This window comes from Chaetodon auriga, chromosome 13, assembly GCF_051107435.1.
Source record: "Chaetodon auriga isolate fChaAug3 chromosome 13, fChaAug3.hap1, whole genome shotgun sequence".
NCBI classification, from domain to species: domain Eukaryota; kingdom Metazoa; phylum Chordata; class Actinopteri; order Chaetodontiformes; family Chaetodontidae; genus Chaetodon; species Chaetodon auriga.
The window spans coordinates 12,492,835-12,520,487 of NC_135086.1; the positions used below are offsets into that span (position 1 = coordinate 12,492,835).

At 41.1% G+C, this 27,653-nt stretch overlaps 1 protein-coding gene across 1 annotated transcript; it reads left to right on the forward strand.

Annotated features, from left to right (window-relative positions):
* Positions 1-1,281: 1,281 nt before the first annotated feature.
* On the forward strand, positions 1,282-25,831 carry slc4a10b (solute carrier family 4 member 10b). The gene is made up of 26 exons (XM_076746323.1): positions 1,282-1,602; positions 2,777-2,818; positions 8,591-8,672; positions 11,844-11,996; positions 12,120-12,258; positions 12,776-12,936; positions 13,293-13,478; positions 15,312-15,400; positions 16,825-16,982; positions 17,110-17,197; positions 17,926-18,072; positions 18,187-18,290; positions 19,008-19,182; positions 19,358-19,491; positions 19,786-20,031; positions 20,182-20,287; positions 20,670-20,831; positions 21,095-21,208; positions 21,335-21,496; positions 21,595-21,846; positions 21,987-22,055; positions 23,556-23,729; positions 23,928-24,047; positions 24,136-24,203; positions 24,325-24,430; positions 24,780-25,831. Exons 1-25 carry the CDS (start codon positions 1,555-1,557, stop codon positions 24,398-24,400), a joined length of 3,255 nt encoding a protein of 1,084 aa, XP_076602438.1. The 5' UTR covers positions 1,282-1,554; the 3' UTR covers positions 24,401-24,430; positions 24,780-25,831.
* The last annotated feature ends 1,822 nt before the right edge of the window (positions 25,832-27,653 follow it).

Sequence of the window (27,653 nt, forward strand, 5' to 3'; positions counted from 1 at the left end):
TTAAGTTGAAAAATAATTAAAGCTGATACATAATAAGCTCAATGTGCACATAATTGGGATTTCAGTGTGAAGGAGAAGCTCACAGCTGTCAGTACGACGCGCGGCATTCAGCTTGTCATAAAGCGTGTGTGTGTGTGTGTGTGTGTGTGTGTGTGTGTGTGTGTGTGTGTGTGTGTGTGTCAGTCCGTGATAGGCCTTCCCAGGGATAAACAGCAGATGGCGATAACTGAATGCAGGTCCTGAAATCAAACAGCTTTTCATTATGTGGCTCTCAGGAGGAGGGTCTCAGTCCAGGGGCAGCAATGACAAATCCGAAGATCACTTATTAATAAACAAACTTCTATTTATGACTTCATCACAATTACTGCGGTTTGCCTCTGGATTCAGCTGGGACAGCATGGATTGAGATCTACACCAGATGGCGATACTTTATTATCATACCAGTTAAAGGAATCCTGCTGTTGAAAAAGCCGCTCCACTGCAGTGCCAAAAAAGGGTTTCAGCTGCAATCCACAAGCTCTAATCAGCCCAGTAAACACTCTGACTGACAAATAAATATGACAGATAAAAAAATCAGATAACCCTCATCATTACATAGACTTTATGCATGGGTGGCTTGATACACCCAGATGTATCAGGTAAGGCTCTCCATAGGGTGAAAGCCTATATATTTAGTTCAGTCTTTTAGCAATACTTTGATAAATACAGATTCTGACAAGTTTCAGGTCTGAAGTTAGAGACCCACATCACCCACAAGGGTGTATTGTGCCCCTATATATTAAATCACAAGCACGCTTTTATTGCTCTACCATGACCCCCCAAAACTAAATGTGTCTCTCTGACCTTTTAGTGTTTCATCACTTCTTATGTCAGTACTTGAGGATGATCCCTGAGTTTGTGCCTTTGCTCTGAGCTGTCTTGTGTTTATCCACAGAGGGGTGCTGATCCAGCAGCAACACCTCTGCTAAGTTCATTTTAAGGATGACTCAGAAGACTCGGAAAAGCAGCTTAAGTTTTATGGGACATCCTCCAACACAAGATTAGGGAATTAGGGAGTGAACGTCAAGAGGATTTCATGTGAAATCACACCAACGAGTTCTTACCTTGCATTTTGGAAAATCTGGGGGAAAACAATGGGACAGACAGGAAAGTTGGGAGTGCAGCATTTCCTGCTTAAAATAGTCCTCGTGAGTAATCTTATCCCCACTGAGTCTAATAAAAAGCACAGTGAAATTGTTATATAACTTGCAATGACATATTGCACACCTCCAGTAACATTTCACACAGAACAAAAATGGCTGGTTTTGCTGATCAGATGAGAGTCTCCTCACGTCTGAGGCAAAGGTTAAACGCTCGATGAGTGACGCGGCGCACACGCGCATGTTTAATGAACGAGGACAGCACGAGAGGCGCAAATCACCGCCGCGCCGCTGAGCGACGATCATCATAAACATGTGACCGCTGTGTGGTCGCTCACTTACTGCTACACCTGCCGGGATTACACACAGCGGAGGTCTCTGCTCCAGCTCTCTGATCACTGCTGAGAAAGGGAAGATGGATACTACGGACCAAGGGGCTCAGATAGAGCCGCTGCTGCCGACGGTAAAGAGCAATGATCTCTGGGGACACATATTTACCTATGTGGATGAATATTTCAGGAAGCCTTTTTATCCGACTGTCAAGTTGAATCTGTGTGCTGTGCTCTGCTAGAAGAGTGATGGTAACATTTAAAAGATGCGGTTAAAAGTGCAGTTTCCTCAGGAGGCAGGGTGTTTGATATCTCTTCATGCATGGGGGGTGAAGTACCTGTGGAGCTTTGAGCGACTGCAGCTCACCTGCAGGAACCGACGGAAAATGGCTCTCTCGCAAAGATGATTGACAGTATGTCAGCTTGCAGCACGATGTTGCATCACTGATGAAATCTATTTTCAGCGAGCCAAAATGTTACTCAGTCTTCAGAAGCGTGATGCGAAAGTTACTTTCTGCATTGGAGCAGGCACGTTTTGACTGGCTCTGCTTTCGTGCTGCAGTATGACGCTGTTTCACTGTGTAACATAAATGCTGTCGGTGGAATGATTGATGTCCCATTTCTTTGTACTATATGCCAGATCCCTGTCATGGCAGATGTGCCATTAATGCACTAAATTAAGACAGAAGTGACCTTGTGTCATTGTTGGAATGAAAGTGTGACATAGATTAAGGTTTACATAAAAGTATGGTGGAGTCATGCTGTTCTGACATAGTTACAGACTGTACAAATGTATACAGCAGCAGTAAGCTCTCACACTGTTATCCTTACAAAAACAACAGTGTTTTTGGAGAAATTGGCAAATCTTACAGATGTTAAAGAAAATAAAGTCTCTCAGAGGATGTTGTCACAGACACGTGGGCTAGTTGTCCCCGCTGGTCTTTGGTCATTTTGGGGAAGATTTGTTGTCATTATCCATTTGCTGTTCACATCAAAACAGATTTTTCCATTTAGCTGAAGGTTTTAGACGGACAGGCTTTTAGACTGAGAGTTTCTTTGCTCTGGTTGTGCTTTGAGAGCCACATGGCCGTGGTTTGAAAATGCGAGGTCGCCACCTGACCTTAAAAGTCACTGAAGATTTAAGAATCTAAAAATAACATTTGAGAGTTAGCCTTTATTGTGAAAGTGTTTTGAGTGGCTGATTCCTCCTTAGATTACATTGATTACAATGCAATATTCCTATGTTTGTATACATATATTTATATATGAATCCTTCTACAGTGATCTTTTTTTTTTTTTATCTTTCAGGTCAATTCCTCCTTTGGCTCATCAGTTGGGCGTAGAAGTTTGGTGAGTTACACTCTTTGGACTTTATGGCGTCTGTCACTACGAGGATCATAGTTAAAATTAAAAACTAGCATATAAAACGTACATTTTGAGGTTTCTTAGATCAGAAGAGTTCAAGCAGAACACAGAGTCGCTGGTGGAGATGCAGAGACACACGGAGTGACCAAGTTGATCTGATGCGACATGACAAGCTTATCTTTAGCTTTACTTTGCATACTTATGAAGAGGAAAGAGAGGAGGCACAGTATGAATCAAGCTTCGTCTTTGCTAAGATGTTGCCGGGCAGCAGCAGTGATGTCACGGCGATAATCTCACTATGAGAGACTGGAGGCTCTGTCGATAGATGCTCAATCAAAAATACAGTTGTTTGACACAACAGAAGGGCATCAGAAGCGGCTGCCAGGCATGGTGTGAGCAGGGCAGCAGGAGTTTAGACTGCAGAGCTCAGCTTTCAGACTGCGTAGCACTGATTATATAGTGGAGGACACAGAGGGAAAGCTCATGCATTCTGAATACTCGGAGGCTCCTTGGCTCTTCAAAAACCAGGTAGGAGAAGACCTGATGGTCATCTTCACTGTTGTAACATCAGGGCTGATGTACTCACTGGTTTACTGGTGTACAGTACTGGTTGATTGAGGAAACTATGTGGTTCGCAGAGGGCAAGGTGTCTGTGTGTTCAACATGGGTGTAAAATCCTGGTAAAAAAGTGGAAAAGAGCTTCTTGCTGTTGACCATTTGCTGTTCAGTCTTGCAGTGTGGAGATGGATGCAGATATTAAGTCTGCCAGAGCGAGAGCGCAAAGCTGTAAAACACCTCAAAGCATCTCTGAACAGAAATAAATTAATAAATAAATAAATGTAGCAGGCTACTAATGTGTCCTCTTAGAGATGCTGAAGTTTATAGCAGAAACATTTAAGGATTACAGTGCCACACGAAAGCCTGTGCAGTTAATGATATTGCTGCCACTGATGGTTCCAAAAATGCCACAGCCATCTGTAGGGATCAGGTCCAAATATGTGCCACATCCTGCGATATCACTTCAGCTGTGCGGTTTGCCAGTCCTGTAACAAGATTTTGTTGGTGAGTAGATCTGTCATGGTTATGTGTTAATGTTATATCCTAGCATCTCTATGTTCAATCAAGCCCTTTTAAATGGCACAAAAACATCAAATCCACCAAACAGCTTTGTGTATGACTCTGTTCATATGGTTTCATACAGAACCATCATGGGAGTTGGTTGAAGTGGACTTGAGGTGCACTTATATGAAGTCCTGCTTTGGAGATGGGTTTTCCTGCTGGGAAGAGGATATATTGCAATTTATCATTGGTAACATATATTTCTACACACTGAGTTCACTTTCTCCAAACTCTTCACACATCACTATTGTCTTTACGTATCTTGAATTAAGCTGCTTAGCATAAACCAAAATCCCATTAAAACAAAAGGAAGGCTGCTTCTGTATTGTATGGTTTGTGCTGCCTTACAGTGTGTGTCACAGAATTGCTGCAGTATGCTTCAGTAGGCTTTCTTTGGTTTACATTTTTTGGGGAAATGAGGACACTAATTGTTGTAGTTTTAAACTGAAAGGCCAGTCTGATACCTTTTACCATGAAGCCATGGTGTTGTAACACCTGTAGAATGTGACTTGATGTTGTCTTGCTGGAATAAGCAGGGACATCTACCTGACAGCATATGTTGCTTCAAAACCTGTATGTACCTTTCAGCAGTCATGGTGCCTTCACAGGTTACCCATGCCATGGGCACTAATACACCCCCACACCATCACAGATGCTGGCCTTTGACCTTTGCACTGGTAACAGTCTGCATGGTCCTTTTCCTCTTTAGCCTGGAGGACATGACATCCATGATTTCCTAAAACAATATTAAAAATGTGGACTCATCAGACCACAGCACATGTTTGAGCTCACATGTTGGCATATATGGGTTTGTAGTTGCAGTGAAGAAATGTGTTTACCGACAGTGGTTTCCCAAAGTGTCCTAAAGCCATGTAGTAATATCCTCATGCACAGATATTTCTCTGGATTCTCTGAATCTTTTGATGAAATCACATATGGTGAAATTACTTACTTATTTAATTCTCAGCAATTGTGCATTGAGAAATGTTCTTGAACTCTTGCCCATGCACTTTTTCAAAAAGTGGTGAACCTCTCTCCATCTTTGCTTCTGAACGACTGAGCCTTTCCAGGATGCCCCTTTCATATCCAATCATGATACTCTCACCTGTTACCAATGAACCTGTTTACCTGTGGAATGTTCCAAACAGGTGTTTTTGGAGCATTCCACAACTTTCCCAGTCTTTAGCTGCTCCTGTTCCATTTTGTTTGAAACGTGTTGCTGCATTAAATTCAGAATAAACAGATATTTACAAAAATCAGTGATGTTGATGAGGTAGAACGTTAGATCTTTGTACTGTTTTCAGCTGAGTATGTGTCGAAAAGGATCCCAACTTTTGGGGAATTGGGGTTGTGGGTCCTAAATAGGAAGGACTGCATCTTTATTTCTTGATCTTGATTTCTATGTAGATTTTGCAGAATGTAGCAAGCTGCAGTCCAGTTTACAGTAATTTTATGTTATGTCAGGTTCTGAACATAAATGTTAACAGTTTTGAAAATAGTATGTGAACATGTGCAAACTGGAGTGTCACTACACAGAGTTTGAGTGAGGAAACAGCTCATGAATTTTGAAAGTTGTGGTCATTGAAAGCATTTTGTGTCGTGGAAATGAAAAGAGATCCGCAGTTAAGTCCACACTGAGTTTTGAAATCTCAGTGAAGTCGGTACTGAGAAATGTGTGGCACCAATTGTAAAAAACAAAGTGTGGTGCAGTTTTTAGAAATGTAACCATTGTATGTGAGCACAGTGCAGAATTAATATGGTCTTATGTGGCTGGTGTGTTCGTAACAAATACTGGCAGTTTAATCTGAGCAGGGATGTTGATCCATGTCCTGTATATTTGTAGACAGATTATGAACATCAGCCCTGTGGCCTGGTCAGCCCATGTGGCACTGCATCTGTGAACAGCAGTGCCCTTCATTATCATAATGCCTCGATGGTCAACTGGTGGTCAAGATGGTCATATCAAACAAGCTTTCCGGATAAAAATACTTTCCGTAATAAGTGCTTTGAATCTGTTTGTGATCTCCAGTAGACAGGATTGATCCTGCAGAACTCTGTCCAGCAGTAAAGGCAGTTGTATGTTTGTTTTGCTTTCTCAATCCCAGCTGTTGCTGTTTGGATTTACAGTAAATGACAGTGCCAAATGAGTTTTACTCTTAAGTCCACACCATTGGTGCACTAATCAACAACAGCACGGCGCCCAGTTCCGATAAGTAACCGTGTCTAAATATTGGCAGTGTTTATATGTCACACTTTTCACAGATTGTTCAGTAGATTTGAAGGTTGCTTGATACTTGTTTGCAGTAATAATGGTGATTTTCCTTCTGAAGTTATGTATACATTATATCTTTAACAGCTAAGTGCTTAAAGTGCAAAATGTACACACAATCTGTTTTTAACCACACTACCTGTGTTGCTCTGCAGTGGCATCGAGTCTGTCAGTCCAACACTTTGACTTCTAATCAAGCACCACAGTTGTGTGTAACTGAATTTCTCTTAGCTAACTTAGTTAACGTTAGCATATTAACATGTTAACATGATATTGTGGATAAGATACGAATACCTTATATCTCTTCACTCTCAGCAGATCATTTTCACTGTCGATTTTTGCTGAGAAATGTGAAAGTAAAAAATAGGTGCACTGTGCTGCTCGTGCGGGCTGTGCAGCTGCTTTGTTAACATGGGCACCGAAATGAAAAGTGAGATGTTTTCTGCAGGGTGCAGAGGTGCACAGCTGCTTCTCTGAGCTTTTCTTTGGAACCCTCTGGGACCGCCTCCCACTGAATAAGTTAGTGCCAAATTGGGCTAATTTTTTTAGCAGACAAATCCACTGCACTCCACGTGCCCATCAACAAACATCTGACAGACAGAGCTAACAATTAACTGCTTAAGAAAATGTTGCATAACTTGCCCCAGTATAATAAATGATGATACATTCTTATGGATTAGGCTGCGCAGCCGAAAATAATATAAATTAGCTCCACATGTACCAGATTCACACATTAATACATCAATAATTATAATCCAATGAAATAATAGTAACCTAGATAAAAAAAAAAATCTATTGATATTTTGATGACTTCTTCCCAGATTTGCCTCAAATTTTCAGCTTTTTCCTGTTGAACCTTCATCTTGCTGAGGAATTACATTGGCGACCTGTGGCCTCACCCTACCCCACCACAGCCTCTCCATGCTGCTTATAGCACTTCTCTGCTGCCTAGTGCCCTCATTAGTGTACTCATTCATTGTTTAAGGCTGTGCAATGTAGCTGTGAACGTTCATGCCGAGTTATGAGAACGTCTTGGTGTTCAGATTCAGAGAAGTGTAATCCTGAAAAGTTGAGTTTTTTATCTCTGCCTGTACTGACAAATAATGATTTCTGTTGGTTTTCCCTCTTACCACCTACTCCCTCTCATCTTCTTTCACGAGTATTACATAAGCAGGCCGACATTCACACCACAGAATGTTGGTTCTCGCAGTGATCTGACTCTCATCAGGCAGATCCATGTGCTCTGCACCATCTCCTCTATAAGCAATAACTGCATGTTCTGCTGCAGGTCTGTTTGTTGAGCTGTCACAAAATCTAACTACTTGTGTTAACTGCTAATTGACTTTTGTCACATGTGCCCAGTACTTCAGTGAGTATCAGCCTGGTGGTTCTGTAGGACAGGAGAGTCCATGAAAAATCTGTCAAGCTCGAAGAGCCTTTAAAGCAACATTACGCAAGAACTTGTATTTTTTGTCATTTTCTTAGTGCAATTCATTTACGCACCTCTGTCGTAAATATAGACAGCTGTACATGTGCATTTGTTATGATTACATTACTTGTGATCAAAAACTTGCAAGTCACAACTTTGCTAAACATCGGGCAAGTGCAACAACATAAGACGTAATTTAGCAAGCCAGCTAATATTACCACTAGTTCAACAGCAACAAGGCCAACTCAGCGTCTCTCTTGCGGCCTTTTATGTCGTGAAGCTCCCCCTAACGACTAAAAGCCAGTGTGAGATTTACAATGTTGTGCTTCAAGTGTTTTCTGCCCCCTCTGTATCAGAACATCTGTGTGGCTTGTTAAAAAAAATGGTAAATAGAATTTGGATTAATTTATTCGAAATATAGTCTGAAGAATTGTTTTATCTCTCTCCTCCAGTTAAGAACGAGTGTGAAGTGTTGTAACTGGATAAGTGTGGGTGGCAGACGATGGATAAACAAAACGAAAACAAAAAAGCAAAATGGCCAGTTAAGGAGAAAATGAACTTACTTCATCAAACTTTTTGTAAATAAACTCAAGCAGCCATTCACCTTTTGAGCTTGAGTCCCGTTAACAACATAGTACAGGTCAGAGCAAAGGAAGCACCCTGTACAGAAGTGAATCTTTAATTATAGGTGGGTTATTTATTGTTCCCATTATTAAAAGCTTGGTGCAATTAGTATCTGTGGCAACTGTGCTATTTGGTTGGATAATGTGTTCATAATGCTCCCTGACTGTGAGGCCACACCAAGTCAACAAACATTTCCTTTCATATGATATTCAGGATACATTGTGCAGTTAAGATACTGTAGTTAATGACTGTGCTTTTGAATAATCTTTAATTATAATGTTGAATATGCGTTTGTGTGCGTCTGTGTGTCCAACAGAGGGGTGATGATGAGGCTGTGGTGGACAGAGGAGGAACACGATCCCAACAGGGAACCAACTTTGAGAAGGAGGATCTGGAAGGTACACGAACGGACACTGAATGCATCTGGATAACAAAACGCTTCAAGCAGTGAAAGGCTGGTGCAGCTGAGTCCGCCCACTCTGTCTTTGTAACTGCTGCTTTCCTCTTGACAGCTTTTTCATAGTTTAAAAGAGAAGAGCAAAGTGGGAGTTAGAAAACTGTGGGTGAGCTGAGTTTGCATCAATAATTTCATAACCGCTGAAAAAGGTGGACAGTCAAAACAAAGATACAAACAGTGCGACTGAGTGACTTTGGGTAACTAAATGCCAGAAGCTTCCCCCATCGGCATCTGCAGACACAGATAACAATACACTGCTTGAAGCTTTTCAGTCCATTTAAAACAGCTTTTTGGTTTTAAAGCCATTATGGTCATTTATCAAATATGGCCATAATGAAAATAGACCTCATGTATGGCAAGATACTCTAAGTGTGGGTATATCTCATGCATGACTGTTGTGTGTGAGTGCTAACACACATTGCTTCAGTAGGTTAGCAAACAACGTGCCATAAGATATTAGATGACACCTTAACTGAGAGCATACAGTTTTATTTCAGTAAAAGGTTTCAAGGCTCGATGCAGTAGTTTCTCGGGCTCATTATAGGCTCTCTTTGCAGCTTATTTCCAGAGCTCAACAGCAAAGAAAGCCGCAAAACTGTAAAATAAAAACTGCCCATCATTGTAGTAAGTGGTGCAAAACATGCGAGAATTCTGTTTCTGACTAATCCAGTGCTTTTTGACTGACAGTATTCAGAACATGTTTTGGATTTAAACTTAAAAAACTAATAGTTTTTTGGCTCCAGAAAATCTTAATTAATTGCTTGTGTCATGCATCTCACCCAGTGTTTTGGCAGAGCTGTACCAATCATTGTGGAGAGCACTGTATGTGCTGTATGGGGTTGTCTGGATCTTCATGTCATACTGCAGTGAACTGAGTGGGCTGACGTACGAGTGCAAACACAGACATGCTCTCTCTGTCTTTCTCTTTCCCTTGCTGTCTCATACCTGCACCAACACAATCATGGACACACACACAAACACACACATAGTTGTGCAAGGCATTTTGAAGGTAAAAACGATGGATGAACGAACAACCAGGCAACACAAATCTCACACAGCAGCGAGCCATGAGTGTATGCACACTCATTTACAAACAAGAACAATAGACGCAAACATAAATCTCTCATTATTATGTAAGTGCAATGTTAAATTTTACACATCATGCATTTGAAGTGTAAAATAACACTTTGCTTGTCATAGCCATATGCACTCATGTCACGCAATATGCTTTCATGTTTTGCCTTCATGAAGAGGATTGTATATATAGATACTATACTATCTGCTAAAATCTCACTAGATCACACTATTTTCATGCCATACATGTTGTTGTAATGTTTTATGTATATCAGATCACTTATCGCCAGTACGCTGCAACTTTTTCACACTTTCACACTAGGAATCAAATGCCCCTGCTGACGAAGACCACTATTTTTTTCGCAACTGTTTCATTTTGGTTAGAGCTCATTTTGAACACACACACTGATTCATCTATAATTGTTTGTCTGGAAAGGATGACTATTTCAGGACAGGTTTTTGTGTGCCAAGTCGACACATTACAGCAACATTTACTTGCACAGATAAGAGATCATGATGCATAGATCCCATTTTATCTCATGCTTTATTGGGGACAACGTGATTATTTATGATGGAGACTATTAAGAGAATGTTTTCATGAAGGTGATGTGGTAGATTATTGTGGCTTGTTGCACTTTCTGTTGATATTTTTAGAAGTGAACTAGGCATTATTAAGTCTGGTTTCAGTACATTTTTCAGTAAAAGGAGCTGCAGAAAGATAAAAACCTTTTATCCCTGTGAATCATCTTTTCCATCATCCGTTTCTTTGTTGTTTTGTGTCTATTATTGTCAAATGTCATTGCGAGAAAACCAACAATGTTATTTTTATGTTGGCAAGGTAATCCTGATAGTTTCTTAATGATTGTTCAGCTGTAACAGGTGGCGGTAACTCGATGCTCATTGTGGCATGGTGCATTATATAGTAGCAGTAAGCAGTATTATATTAATACATATTATCTGTGATGCACTTCATCCCTGTAAAAACACTCAGGATGCAGCAGAAACACATAATAAATAATATAAAGCTTAATGGAGTAACACAAAGAAGTACTAAACCATGATCAGTGAAATCATAATGATTATCTGTAAAGCTTCTTAAAGCGCACAGACACACACACACACACAGACACACACACACACACAGACACACACACACACTCACACACACGCCAAACACACAGTTGTGTTTCCATCACTTTTGGGGACATTACATAGACTTATATTCATTTCCTGGAGACTTACCCTAACCATAACCTTAACCACTACTTGCCTGACCCCAACCCTTACCCTAACTTTAACCTAAACCTAAACTTTATATAACCTTATCCAAAGTTTTCTTCCTAAAATGGGGACTTGTGTTTTGTCCGTAGACTGTTTAATAAAGAGTCAAAGTGATGCCAAGAGTTTGGCATTATGGCCGTTGCCATCTTGTTTGTTTTTTTTTTGTGACTGTAGGCTTGAGAGGTTTGAGTTTTATGAGTAGAACTTATTGCTTCCCCTCCTAATTGGATCTGACCAAACCACAGGACAAGCCATGGTAGTGACTTTTCAATCACAAGGCAGCCATGCCCTAAAACAAAACCTGCTTTAACATCTATTTTACTCTAAATGGGACCATAATTTACAAAAATGAACTTCATGCTGTACTAAAGAACACTTGAAACCAGATGGAAACCATAAAGTCAATAGGAAAATGTTTGCTGAGGTAATAAATCAAGAAGGAAGGGGGTCATTGAGAGCCATTTCCTCATAAGCTTACATACAAACGCACTTCCTTTTGCAACCAGTGGCGTTGCCCCCTGCTGGCCATTAGAAAAAATGCAAGTTTAAGGCACTGACTTCACTTGTCAGGCCCAGATTCTCCATCAACTTATTATACTGTTGATGGATTTATGTCCAAAATGAAAGCAAGTCCCCACATACGTAACACACACACACACACACACACACACACACACACACACACACACACACACACACACACACACACACAGGTTGCAGTTGATCCTCCTCTAACCAGTGTGGGATGTGTCCCCAGGTCACAGGACTCTTTACATCGGGGTCCACGTCCCCTTGGGCAGTACCAGGCACCGCAGCCATCGCAGGCACCGTCACCATGGAAACAAACACAGGAAGAGGATCAGCGACCGGGCCCTCACCTTGGTGGAGGGGAGGGAGTCTCCTGTTTATGGTAAATCTCCATGGACGTGCATGCATCATAGCACAGACAAATGGCATTTATACCTGTTGTCTCTCACTAACTTCAGATACTTATTGTATTCCAACCATTCACTGTGATTCCTTGTGTTCCCAGACACTCCCAGCCAGAGAGTGCAGTTCCTGCTGGGCACTGAGGATGATGATGAGGAGCATATTCCTCATGACCTGTTCACAGAGATGGATGAAATCTGTGTGAGGGAAGGAGAGGATTCTGATTGGAGGGAAAGTGCCAGGTACTGTCAGGCTGTCATGACTAAAACGTAGCGTCTACAAACGATCATGACTTGCATGTGATTACTGAAAGCTCTGATTGAATGGACCGGCCATGCCCATGATCCCACTTACACTGATGAAAGATGTAGCTGTGTGTCTAATGTCTGTGTTCCCATTACATTAAGTAATTGCAACTCATTGGTGTAATTGCGAGGGGAATCGACTGTTTGTTTCTTTTTTCCTCTGATAATTGTCAGCGTTAATCAAGATGTAGAATTTATTTAGCAGACGAATTATGGTCTTCTGTTAAAATGGTAAATCAGACATATTTTATTTATAGTGATACCCTGATGAGAGGCAATAAGGACGGGGAGTAAATGAGTGAAACTGAGAGAGAGAGAAAGATGTATTAGAGCTAAATGTGCAGGGAGAGGGACTCAGAATGTGAGTGTTGTTATTGCAGCTAGAACAGATGGCTGGCCAGTTTGTCGTCTGCTGGCCTCTCCTCTCCTGACTGGTACTCAACTCCTGTTACAGGTGGCTGAAGTTCGAGGAGGATGTTGAGGATGGAGGGGAGCGATGGAGTAAACCCTACGTAGCCACTCTGTCCCTACACAGCTTGTTTGAGCTGCGAAGCTGCATCATCAACAGCACTGTGCTGCTCGACATGAGGGCTAATACCATAGAGGAGATTGCAGGTAACAGTTTGAACAGGTGACATTTTTTTTAATTCAATTTTAGCAACTTAGAATCTCTGAACTTCGAAAATATTCTATTGGTGACTATTAAATTTGGAGCCTCATTTCTAAGTACACTTCCTTGATTTGTACCTTGCAGGGAGAAAATGCTTTCGGCCTACATCTCACCTGAGAAGGAAAATTTGTTGTCTTAACACTGTGACTTTGTACTTGTTACATTTGTTTGAAGCACTGTTTGTAATCCAGGAATATGATCTCACACATTTTGTTTCCCCAAAATTCAGTTCACTCTGGGCAAAAGCCTTTGCTCGAACCCTGAAACATGAATGCAAATAGCATGTCTGTGTCTATCTCAGACATGGTCTTGGACCACCAGGAATTATACTCACCACTGGGAGATGAGCTCAGAAAGAAAGTGCGGGAAACGCTGCTGAAGCAGCACCATCACCAGAACCAGAAGAAGCTGGCTAATCGCCTGCCGATCGTACGCTCCATTGCTGACATGGGCCGACGGGCATCGGAGCTCCACCTGGACAGGCATGGTGAGAAAATCCAAGAGGTGGTACCGTCTTCATTTGCAATGGTTCCCAACCCGGTGGTCAAGACCATCTATGAGGTTGCAAGATACATCTGAGGGGACAGGAGATGATTACCAGGATAGGAAAGCAGAAAACATGTTTCTGTTATGCAACATAACTTTTTTCTAAATTGAGATGGAAAAATCAGTCCTTGGTTGAGCTGGTCACAGCAACACATTGTCATTCCCAACTTGGCTCATGCGGTCAGGCCCCCTTGGTGTCACTGGGTACCTCTTTAGCCTAATTTTTCAACATGCAGAGCTGAAGCTAACAAAAGACTTTCAAAATAAAGCTTGCTGAGAACAATGGCTGATGCTCTGAGACGGGTCTTTGGTTAGGTTTAGGCATCACAACAACTTGATTATGTTTAGGAAAAGATCTCGGTTTGGCTTAAAGTAAGTATGTTAGCTTCAAACGTTACTTATTTACATTAAGTTCTGAATCTGTTCTGTTCACTGTTGGTTTCACATGGGACACAGACCTGGTCACTGTGCTTGACCCACCCAGTCACTCCAACTCCTCCACAGGCAGACTTTTCTCACTCTTTCTATTACGTCTGGTGATGCTTTGGGAGTGAGAACGCACTGTCTATAGAAGTCCAGTGGACTAACCTGAATGTACCAAGGGGTACCAAGTGACACCAAGGGTCCTGACCAAAGCTCTGTATGTGATGAGTTTGGAGTGAGAACATGTTGACATGCTTTCTGCAAACTGTGAGAAAGGGGAAGAAGACATAACTTTGTTTGAGGGGGTCAAAAAGGTTGGGAACCGCTGCTTACTGGATTCTGTAATGAATCTGGTCAGCAGTGTTTAAGTGTGGATACTTGTGCAATATGTGTGTGTGTGTCCTTTAAGCATATGGTCCGAACTTGCGTATGTTCCCATCTTTTCTTGATTCCCGATTCTATCCACCACCCACCATCTGCCCACCCACCTGCCACAGCCCCACTGAAGTCAACAGGTGCTGGTTTATACAGCATGCCCCTGTCCCTTCACCAGCTTATACTTAAATAACATATTGTAGAGGGGAGTATTCTCATGATTTGTGTTGATACTGGCAACGCGAAATAGGCTGCTTTTGTTGGGTTGAAGTGGTTGAGCTAAGATTAAAAGACAACGTTCAAAAGTACATTCTGTAAATATACAAATTTGTTTTCTGTTGATCTTCACAGTACAAGAACTATTTGGTTGAAATTTGGGCTAAATTTAGTCCAGGACCGGCTTGTAATTGGAAGCATTACTTGCCTATATCATTGCCAGCTACATTTCATAAGCTTCAGGTTTGCCAACACTCCACATGACAAAATTAGTTACGCAGAACACACCAAACTGTTAATCATTTTCTAGTTTACTAGGAATCTTAGTGGCACATCATGAACAATTTAATTTCACTGCTGTGGCATTTTCAAGCTAATTTCAAAGCAGCAATCTCAGATAAGCTCCACGTCATGCTTTGTGAGCGTATTAAACACTATAATTAGTGTTAATTTTTGACCCTGCTGTTTAATGCATACAGAAATTAGGCCAGACCTGTCGGGCAGCTTGGCAGTAATCACGTTAACGTGAGCCTGGATTTTTTGAGACAACAACAGTGATGAAAATCTGGGTGCTTTTATCCTCAGCAGCACCTGTGAAAGCTGGCCTCTGTGACCTGTGTGTGATCCTCACCCTGATTTCCCTTTCTAGAGATATTCTGTGGACTTTGTCAGCCTCATTATATTTAGTGAAATCATCAGCTGCTGAAATGTTGAGAAGGTTTTGGAAGTGATTCATAATACTCCTGTGTGGATTATCCAGATCACATGACCTCCTCCCAGTCTCAGTTAGCCGGTCCAGACGGAAAAGGGGACGCAAGCCGAGAGAACAGTTGTGTGGACTTTAGCAAGGTATGGTACACGCACTGTTCAGCTGCACAGTAATACACACAGCACTGTGTTTCTGTGCTTTAGAAAACTAATTCTTTCTTAAGTATTTTCATTTCATACTACTTTATGCTTCTATGTCTAATTGCACTTTTTACTCTACTGCAAAGTAAGATTTTACAAAAATAGGTCACCATATAAAATACTGTATGATGACTGTCATAGAATACTCAGCAAAATATAAAGTCATAAAGATTTGCTCTACCTCTTGCAATAAAACACTGTGTACACATCAATGCATTGGCAATAATAATGCAATAATTTAATATAACACACACACACACACAGGCACACACACACTATCCTGTGACTGAGTGACAGGCATGCAACCCAAATACATCGCTTGCTCCTACGGTCATCTAGTAAGGGATTAGGATTATAACCATGTTAAGTATTATAAAAGTCATTCAGCACTGATGATAACCACATGACAACCACACACAGCAAAGACAAAGATCAAATCCTCCCCTGTAATGTATATGCCTTTAACCTTTTGTCAAGGTCATTATTTGTACTGTTTCACCGTTTACACTTCTCACTATGCATTGCATTATAAAGCACACTCTGCCTACTTGGTGGATCATTTAATTGAATGCACAGCAGCTGTTTTCCTGTACCTACATCTTATGTCCAAATTTACAGTTTAATGCAACACGGCTGCAGCAGCGATTTATTAATCTGCATGTTATTATGTACACCGAAAAATAATCTGTATTAACTGTGAGGATTAAAAAAAACAGCTCTATATCGGTGTTTATAAATGTCACAATGAATCAATATATGAAAAATATTCTTTTTGATGGTTCTGAACAGCCGCCCTGCAGCCATATGAACTCGATGAAGGAACAAACAACACTCCAGTCAACACTTGTCAACTCCACATAATTATCGCTGAAAAAGCAACACCTTTAATATTCCAGAAGATGCTGTACAATGCAGTTCCTCTACATTAAGGAAGAGTGGAAAGCAGATGCTGTATAGCTACTGTAAGGGGATCATATTCAGGGTCAGCTTTTCTCCATACTCTAACATAATGAATTCTTATGCTGCTGGTCAAACTAACATCTATGTCTCAATTATCTTCTGTTATATTTCATTTTAACACATCTGTGACTTGTTTGAATGTTACATCCTATGACACACAAAGCCTGGGTAGTTGGACTATATTCAGATAAAAATCCAGTAATACCATTTCATCTGGAGTGTAATGTGAGGATTAAAGGGCGAAGTAATGACACATATAGAATGCACTTTCGAACATAATTGATATTTTTCTACTTTTCAAAGCACGCTCTCGGTCAAAGCAGCTTAGACAATAAGCTACTCGGGGAAGGGTGTCGTGGTCTTTTAATGACGCTCTTAATGCTGCACTTTGTGTCCTCTTGCAGATAGACCTTCATTTCATGAAGAAGATCCCGGCAGGGGCTGAGGCGTGTAACGTCTTAGTGGGAGAGCTGGAATTTCTGAACAAGCCGGTGGCGGCATTTGTCCGTCTCGCACCGGCGGTCCTGCTCAGTGGGATGGCAGAAGTCCCCATCGCCACAAGGTTACTGCAGGCTAATTCGACTAAATATGCCACAAATATGTCTTATTCATCTTGCTGAACCCTGACGTTTATCTAAATTTGGATGCAGGTTTGACACTGTATTAAAAATATCTGTTTTTGCCTCTAGGTTTCTGTTTATTCTTTTGGGGCCCTTGGGCAGAGGGCCCCAGTATCATGAGATGGGAAGGTCCATTGCAACACTAATGACAGATGAGGTGAGAAGCCACTGAAGAACACCTTATTACCATGTTAGCTGTAGAGTTTATTTATTCATTAACGCTTTAAATAGGGTGGATTGGTTTGAATGTCAACCGGATGTCGTATTCAGACTTTCCGCAGACACTTTGCATAAATTCACAGTCCAGCAGAGCTCAACAAATTCCTGAAGTGATGGAACATTTCTCAGCATGAAACACAGCTCAGAGCTTTTATGACATGCTTTTGGCAATTAGTCAGCCCTCATGTCCTCCTTTTTGTCTGGGATTTAGGCTGCCATCCATCGACACTGAGGAAAAGATGGGCTCTGACAAATTCCAAACTTAGTTTTACACTCTTTGGAATGAGTGGATTTGATGAAACTGCATATTTTATAGGGAGGAACTGTGAGTCAGTGGTTAACGCTGTTGTTTCCTAGTGAGTGTGAATGTTCTGCCCTTGGCTCTGTCTGTGTTTGTATGGGATGTTCTGCACATGTTTGCATGGAGTTAAGCTCATCCAAAGAAACAAGTCTGACTGTGCCTGTCTGTTGGATTGCAGTTAAGGTTGGCAGACAGTCCTGCATTTAAAAATTCACCAACCTGTAAAGTAAAAAATGTATATGAATCTTGAAGGATGTCAGTTTTAATGGGAGCGATGAGGCTTGCATGTGCACTGCACTGCGCTTAGTCAAGGTTCGAGTTGGGAATGCAGCTTTAATCGACCTTCCGTATTTTTCTGTCTGCAGGTTTTCCATGATGTTGCCTATAAAGCTAAAGACCGCAATGATCTGATTGCTGGGATTGATGAATTCCTTGATCAAGTGACAGTCCTGCCTCCGGGAGAGTGGGACCCATCCATACGGATAGAGCCACCAAAAAATGTACCTTCTCAGGTTAGTTGGAATTTAGCCTTTTAGCCTTTTCTCTTTCAGATTTCTGTGACGCCTGACTGTTAAAGATTTGAACCTATCAAAGTAACCAACTGCTGTGGATTGCTTGTTAAACAGGAGAAGAGGAAGAAAAGCAACATTTTACCAAACGGATTAGTAGAGGGCGAAGAGGAAGAGGACAGCGGTGGCCACGGGGGTCCAGAACTGCAGCGCACTGGAAGGTGGGAAGTCACAAAGGGAAGGAACATGCAGTGTAGAGTGTGTGAAGTCTTTATAAGGAGATGAAGAAACATTATGCTTAATAAATAAGTGGCTCATGCTAAACTGTGGATATACAATGCTGTGGCAGAACAGCATGCAGTCGACTCACTATGCTCACTATTTTTTTGCTGAAAATGTATTCATGGTTAGACTACTAACAGAGCTTCACGCTACACTTACGTTATTACATTTTGCAATTTTTCAAGAGCTTAGAGGGAGCCTGCACTGCACTTCAATATTATATGGGATTTTGCAAATGTGCTTCTTCAACAGGGTTATTTAAAATATGTTGTAAATAGTTTGTACTTAAATGCTTCAAAAATGTGTCGAACAGAAAGTATATTAATGTTGACTCAGAGCATTAAAGAATGGATGGCATGTGGACCAATTTTAGGTAAATAAACATAAAATATGTCAAATAAATTCTAGTTGTTTTTTTAAATATACACAGGCTTAAACTGAATAATCTCACTCCTCTGCAAAATGCACACTGTAATGCTGTTCGGCTACGTGTGTGTAAACTTGGTCTGTAGTTGTGATTATGAAGTGGTTTCCATAGAAACATCCTGCTTTGAGACGTCTATTTGCAGCTAGACTTTTTGATCATAGAGGCCTGTCACACTCAAGAGCTGAACATCAGGAATAAATGAAATGGAACTTCTTTTTAATATTTCCAGGTGGTTTGGCGGTCTCCTTCTTGACATCAAGCGCAAGGCACCTCACTACCTGTCCGACTACACCGACGCTTGCAGTTTACAGTGTGTGGCCTCTTTCCTCTTCCTCTACTGTGCCTGCATGTCCCCTGTCATCACCTTTGGAGGACTGCTGGGCGAGGCAACAGAAGGACGCATAGTAAATCACATTCCCCTTTCCTCTTAATGCTCGCGATGTTCTGCCAAGACTAGCTGAAGACTGCTGTACACGCCTCTCAGTACATCAAACCAGACAAACCGCTGTAGCTCAATATGGTTACGATTTTTAAACTAACTGTCCACCGATAACCTCTCTGTCCCTTCCCATTCCCCAGAGTGCAATTGAGTCGCTGTTTGGAGCCTCACTGACTGGAATAGCCTATTCCCTGTTTGCCGGGCAGCCCCTCACCATTCTGGGCAGCACAGGGCCGGTGCTTGTTTTTGAAAAGATATTGTTCAAATTCTGCAAGTATGTTTTCTCTTCATGTGGCTGTACACATAAATCATCTATCTGAATGAGCAGTGACTTTAATCTACACATTGCATAATTTTGTGATTGCACTGTCTGATGTTTATCGTGGACGAACCACCTCTCAAACATCTGGCCCCCTATAGATCATTAAGTGTTGTGATATATTTGATTTCATTGTCATAATGACTTCCTCCAATCATCCACATTACAAGCATTAAATAATCTATGCATGATGCGGTTTGAGCTCAAATACATCCCACAGCGATATGTTCCACTTTTATCTCCATTCAGGGAGTATGGCTTGTCCTATCTGTCCCTGAGATCCTGCATCGGTCTGTGGACAGCTTTCCTCTGCATCGTGCTGGTTGCAACAGACGCCAGTTCCCTGGTTTGTTACATCACACGTTTTACAGAGGAAGCCTTTGCCTCACTCATCTGCATCATCTTCATCTACGAGGCCTTGGAGAAACTTCTCCACCTGGGAGAGCACTATCCCTTCAACAAGAACAACAACCTGGACAAACTCACCATGTACTCGTATGTGGACACTTATTCTCACACAATATGCTATTTAAAGTGGTGTGAAAATAAAAAAGGATAATTACTGAGTACGTTTCTTGGAGGTACTGTAAATCCCTGACAGATGAGGGATTATTTAGTCACCCAGATGTTCATGTGCTTCCACAGATGTTCATGTGTTGAGCCTTCTGACCCCACCAATGGCACCCTGAAGTATTGGGAGATCAACAATGTCACTGCCTCAGAAATCTACTGGGAAGCGCTGGAGGTCAAGGTACCCTCCACGGGAACTTGGGGTAGAAAAGTAGCCAAAGTAAAAGAGACAGATCTGTCATGATGGTTTTACGCGTAAACAAAAGCAGGAATTTTTCGAGTCCCACAAAGACAGACTGAAAAGGGAACATTTAGGTTTTCCACCTTAAAGTGGCATGCTCTCCCAGATGGAGGAAGCTGAACAGAGGAGATTAAGGGCATGTGGGCTGGATTATATTGGATTACTCATTGCAAATCACTATAAAAGCAGAAAATTTTGCACTCAGATAAGTTTTTTGTGGATGTTCATAAACCCTGTTTGTGGAAACCCAGAATCTGCTGATGCTGGTTTATTGCTAATCATGTGATGAGTATAAATATCTGCCCTCTACCTGTTGTTGCAGGATTGTATTGAAAAGCGAGGGGAGTTTGTGGGCAGTGCCTGCGGCCCTCATGGGCCCTACGTTCCTGACGTCCTCTTCTGGTGTGTCATCCTCTTCTTTTCCACCGTCTTCATGTCCGCCTTCCTCAAGGAGTTCAAGTTCAGCAGTTACTTCCCCACAAAGGTACTTTTCTGCATACATTATCATAGCTTTTACAGCATTATGATCCAAGCAGGATGACAAAGCTACTACAGCTGCTTAACATGTCTTTGGTAATGAAGCATAGTGCAGTGGGACACTCTAGTGATCAAATATGGGTACTGCGTAACAGAAACAAGGACAATTGGAAATGGAAGAGTCCTGCTTTATGCCTGAGATTATGTTGGCTAAAATAAAAGGAACTGCAACATTTAAGTGGTATTTTTGCACGTTTTTCACTACATCAGGTGAGGTCCATCATCAGTGACTTCGCTGTTTTCTTCACCATCCTGACCATGGTCTTAGTTGACTACAGCTTAGGGATCCCTTCGCCAAAACTGAAGGTTCCTAGTGTGTTTAAGGTGAGCTTGTCCACAAAAGAAATTGTTTGGCAGATTTTATCAAACAAGTTGCAAAGTAACGTCATCAGTTTTCAACAGGCTGCTTATTACGTGTAACCAACGACAATCATTTTGTTGCCAAATCAGCCAACCAGAGATGATCGAGGTTGGTTCATCAACCCACTGGGGCCCAACCCCTGGTGGACCGCGGTCATAACAGTGGTCCCAGCTCTGCTTTGTACCATTCTCATCTTCATGGATCAGCAGATCACGGCTGTCATTATCAACAGGAAGGAGAACAAACTCAAGGTACTCACCTGTCCTGGCTTTGAACTTTGCCACCTTGGAGACACGTGCTTCAAAATCACTGTGTTTCATCTTTATGTGCTTGTGCTTTCTCCCTTCAGAAAGGCTGTGGGTACCACCTGGATCTGTTTATGGTGGGGGTGATGCTCGGTGTGTGCTCTCTGATGGGCTTGCCCTGGTTTGTAGCAGCCACCGTCCTCTCCATCACCCACGTCAACAGCCTGAAGCTCGAGTCAGAGTGCTCGGCTCCTGGGGAGCAGCCCAAGTTCCTCGGCATCAGAGAGCAACGCATTACCGGCCTCATGATCTTCACCCTAATGGGCTGCTCTGTCTTCATGACATCCATGCTGAAGGTCAATTACTTAGTTATTCTCCCAGTATTATTCATTCATCCTGAGGACATGTAATGCTCCTGGCTTAATTACTGAGTGCAGTGCAGCAGGTCTGCTGAAATAAAACAGACACTGACATAATATTTTCTGTTATCTTTCAGTTCATTCCCATGCCTGTGTTGTATGGAGTCTTCCTGTACATGGGAGCATCTTCTCTCAAAGGCATTCAGGTAACATGATTTAAATTTGACTGTATTTAATGCATTTTTTTTTGTACACAAGGAAACATAAGGATACAACACTTGCCTCATATGACTGACACTGAGTCTGAGTTTTCTAAAGGTTAGTGATGTTGTCGGTCCATTGCATCAAGTAAACTGCTTATTGCTTATTTTTGTCTCTCAGTCTTAATGTTCGCACCAGGCATGAAAACAGTGGTCTGCACTCCCAAAATTAAAATTTTATTATCACATACTTTAGGAGTTGTGTAGAAATGCAGTTGTAATTCTAGAACTTTTTTCCTTTTTAGATTATTTGCGTGCCTGAGACTTAGACAGACAGCTTTCTTCCGTGTGTTTAAGTTTTAATTTGTAGACGTTCTGGATAATCTGTGTCTGTTAATTTTCACCAAGCCATGAAAGGGAATCGCCTCCATATTGTCTTGCTGCCCAGATAAAAAGTGTTAATTGGCCTCCAGTGTGTTCCCAGCACTTATGGAACACCTGACTGTTATTTAATTGCCCTGTTTACTTCGTATTTTCTTCACTTTGGAGTACTTTCTATTATTGGGTTGGAAAATTATATTTAAATTAAGACAATTGCTTTTGGGGAAAAAAATTACTTTTATTGCACAGGTGTCCTTCTATGCTGTTCAGGAGATCCAGCCTGTTGTAGTAACACTGAGCAGACACAGAATATCTTTCAGCTTTGTGGGTGGGCAGCTGCTTGATGCTGGCGTGGCAGCATGTTGTCAGATTTTAAGAGCTTTCTTTGTTTGAAAAGGTTGCCAAAACGATGACCTTAAATATGCTAAAAAGCTGCAGAGTTGGATGATAATTCTCTGTGGGTTTGTCACATTTAGGAATCTTTTACCTTACTTGTGCACAAATTGTGGTCACTCGTCTCAAAAAGCATTATGAAGCTAGATAACATAAAATTGATCTAATTAATATTTTTTGTGACAACAGTGTGTCCATTGACAACGTAAAAGGCATTGCTCATGGTGATGACCCTCCAGAGAATTATCACCTCAATCTGCAGCTCTCCTTGGCTTTAAGGAGCTTTGGAGTGAGTTTCATGTCATTGTTTAATTGTCCAGCCCTCAGATTTACTGTTTTGGTCCAATCTGAATCCTCTTGCAGGCAGCTGATTTCAGATAAAAAGAAAAAGCTCTAAAAACCCACAGTGTACTACCTGCTCAGCACCAAAGAGGAGACAGACACAGTTAGCGATGAGTGGGTGGACATAGTTTAGCATTTAACAGCTAAAGAGACAAATATTTCTCTCAGGAGTTGGTGGAGACCAAAACCAGAGATAAAAGAGAGTGAGTACTGGATTGCATTCATTTGTTAAACATTTGTAAAATATGTTTAATTTTTTATTTTTTGGCAGGGAATTACCTCCACAGACTGAGGTCAATACTGTGCTCACAACTTGTTTCACTGCTCCCAAGTGGCCAAAAAAGTCAGTCATTGCAGGTTTAAGAGTTGTTTATCATTTATTCTCTCCAGCTGTTTGACCGTGTGAGACTGTTCGGTATGCCAGCGAAGCACCAGCCAGACTTCATCTACCTGCGACATGTACCGATGAGGAAGGTGCACCTCTTCACCATCATCCAGCTCAGTTGCTTGATTCTGCTCTGGGTCATCAAGACCTCTCGGGCTGCCATTGTCTTTCCCATGATGGTGTGTAAACACTCCAATTATATCATCTGCAGCATCATTACACAGGAACCATAAGTTTCAGCACAAAGCTAATTTAAGTGTCAGCCGGGCTCAAGTGTCAGACATGTTTTAACTCTCCCAAAAATAACACATTGAACTCCTCCTTTATCAGGACATAGGATTGGTGTAATGTTTCAATTCTGTGTGTCAATCCTGCAGGTTTTGGCTCTCGTGTTCATCAGGAAGCTAATGGACTGTTTCTTTACCAAGAGAGAGCTGAGCTGGCTGGATGACCTGATGCCAGAGAGCAAGAAGAAGAAGCTTGAGGATGCTGAAGAGGTGCTGTTGTTCTCATAAACGGACTGCAGATTTCATTTCATTTTATAATATTAACATGCATTTAACCTGCGTTTTATTCAACTCTCAGGAGGAGGAGGAGCAGAGTATAGTGGCAGAAGATGAGGGAGTAGTGCAAGTGCCATTAGAGGGGTACAAGTACGTTATATTACATTTGTTTCACAAGTAACATTTATACAACAGGTAATTTGTTACATTTATTAAATGGTTGCATAAAGTTGAGAGTAAATTCTGACCTGTGTGGCTTCTCTTTTCACAGAGGAATACCCATCATCAATATCACAGATGAAATGTCCAAAGGTTCTTTTGGAAATACTTGGCATGCCAACAGCTAAGATGTTTGAGAGAGACCTCAAAGCATTATGGTGAGACTTTTTGCATTGTTGAATATGCAGCATAACCACTCATAGCTAATCTAGCTAGTGTTGTGTCGGCATGAAAAATAGATGTAAAATATTTCTTATCATGAATTACAAAAGCAGCATCCTTTCAACTCAAATACAAAGGAAATGAACATGTACAGTAACTTGAAATTCATGGATTCATGGGTATAGATTATGTGTGGACACTAATACACTTAGATAAAGAGCTATTTTAGCTTAAGTAAAGAATCTTACAAAGAATATTACTGTCCCTAATAAGACAGTACATGCTTAGTATATGTATATCTACTAATTATACTTCTGTCCTTTCTTTTCCATACAATGCTCACAGTATATGGTGTGCAAGGTGAGAAATGTAAGATAATTAAGATGGAGGTGTGTCTTTGTCCATGTCCTTTCTTTGTGTTCGTAAACAAGTCTGTATTTTATGCTGCAGTTTATCAATCCTTCAAGTTTAGTCTTGTAAATCTCTCTGTGTTAGTGAATAACTGTGTTGTCTAATGTGTCATAAATGTTCGGCCTCTTCATGATTGTAAACTATGGAGATGTAAAAAGTTTGTCTTGTTGAGATATTTCAAGTTTTTGTCATTGGATCAATTTGATCAATATTTTGTTACATACTTTGCATTTTGAAATACCGTCGTAACATATCCTTAGATTCTTTATCTATTTCTATACTGATTTCCTATAATTCTATGATGTTGAAGTTGTCTATAGACATTGAATATGATGTGAAATTGAATGTGAAGATCTAGTAAGTAGGTCATCCTTTACCATAACCATATAAGCCATGCATAAATGTGTACAAATCCCTATAACGTGAAAAGCGAAATTCACATTTCTGATGTCTGTCAATCAGTTGGGACTATTTTGAATCCCATGATTGTGAGGGATGAGGATGAGGAGTACTTCAAAGTGATTGATAAAGGGCAATATCTTTTAAAAACCAAATGCAATAGCACTTTTTGCCAGAATGTCAATAGTCTATTTATATGGGACGTATTTATCTGTCTTTATTTTGTGGGATAAAATTAACATGTTTGCTACAGAATACCTTGTAGCCTAACAGAGACTTGCAGTATTATGCCTCCTGGTGTTAGTGTAATGCTTATATTGTAAATGTAAATTTGAACAATATCAGAATTTGTTTTCATGTTTGTATAAAGTTTAGTGAATTCGAAATTAAAAAGCTTCATAAAAAAGGCATTTAACCTTAAAAAACATTTCAATTCTGTTACATGTCTGATGATTATAATGAAACTCGAGCGGTGGAGTTTAAAATGACCTAGGGATGGGTTTATTTTTAAAAGAAATACTTAAGAAACACAATTTTATTATGTATATCTTGTCATTCTTTTAACTTAATAAATTTCTATGAGTACTTTTCTTTGTCTTGTTATTGTAATACTCTGAATTCTAATACTGTGTGTACACCATCAATGAAAAGATGGGTAAAATTACAATGAGGGTACAGAATCATGCACAACACAAGTCAGCTGGGTAATTGAACAGTAATAATTACAGTTGTTAGAGTGGGGGGTTCTGGCCCGCGATGGAATTCATGAATACACAAAGAAACAAACAAACAAACAAACAAACAAACAAACAAACATTTTCCGTAATATGAAAAATAACATAAGTTAGGAAACCGACTTGAACGCAACACGGCGTGCGTCGCTTTGATAATACGTCAGTGGTTAACGGCGCCAGTCCACAAAGCGGAAGTAGACGCGGAGTGTCGCGCTTTTCGGGAGAAGTGGACAAACTTTCTTTCTTTTGACGGAAAAGGCAAGCCAGTGCGTTAAAGTTAGTTTGTGATGAAGAATGCTAAGCTTAAGCGCCATTCATTACAGCTACAAAAATGCTAAACTGGATGAGCTGTGACAACAGATGCGTCTGGATAAAGCAGACAGTCTTCAGCAGAGTTTGGGTGCTCAACAATCAGCTTCACAGGGCAAGTTTTGTGGTGAGTGCGCTAATAGCTAAGAAGTCGAAACCTCATTTAAAAGGATAATTTATGAAGAAGCGTCTTGTAGCTGCCGTAGTCAAAGTAAGATTGTTCCAAAGTTCATAAAGATGAAGGAAAACCTGCTGTGGAAACTCAGTGATAGCAAGTGTGTGTGTGTGTGTGTGTGTGTGTGTGTGTGTGTGTGTGTGTGTGTGATGTGGCCTTCATGGTGGACATTACCAAGTACCTGTTGGGACCGAACTTCCAGCTCCAGCCAGCTTCTCAACTCTCTGCTTTTCAATGTGAAGTATGAAGTGAAATTAAAGCTGCAGAAAGTGCAACTGGAAACAGGAAACACTGTGCATGCCTGCTATGACATCAGAATATGCTGCTGAGTGTGAAAACTCCTTCAGGCATTTGGTGAGAGGTTTCAGGACATGAAAAGTAAACAGAAAGAACTGAACATATCTGCTGTTAAGCTGTTTTAATGTGGAACCAGCTGATGTGTCTGACAGCCTACAGCATGACATCATTGAGATGCAATGACCTACTTAACTGACTCTTGCACTACTCTCAAGGCTGACTGTCCCAAACCAGCTGTGAGTGTCATCATCATCATCATCATCATCATCATCATCATCACCACCACCATTTGACATCAGACACGTCATGCCTCACCAAACCGAAGCAGTTCCAGCCCTCACAGAGGTTAGTGTGATATATGTGTTCAATAAGGGGAAGGCAGGGGGGCCAAGGTGGGTAAAAAGGTTCCCGACTCCTGATATGAATCATACACAGTGTGGAGGATTTTTGTCTGACTGTAATGGACGATGTGTTCATGTTAAACCACAGTGTGTATTTCAAACCATGCATGGTTTATCATGTGGAGGTAAGTGGATGTTTCATTGCAGCAAAAGGTGCAAAGGTGAAAAAGTGTTTAACACTGTTTAAGTGTCATTATGATGATTAACTGCTCATCAGAGTGAGCTGTGGGAACGAGCTGTTCTTGTGTGTGGTTGTATGGAGCTCTGTAGCACCTACCGCAGGGGAGAAGGTGATTTCCTGCCTTTTTCCTGACTCTGAACATGTATGTAGTATGTCCTCAATGGAGGGCAGGTTGGCAGTTATTTTCTGCTGTAGTCCTGACTGTCTGTTGCAGTCTGTTCCTGTCCTGTCCGTAAGCATTAACTAATCACATAAACTCACAGTGACTTCATCATTGCTTAAAGGTGCGCAACAGGAGTTCATGATACATCC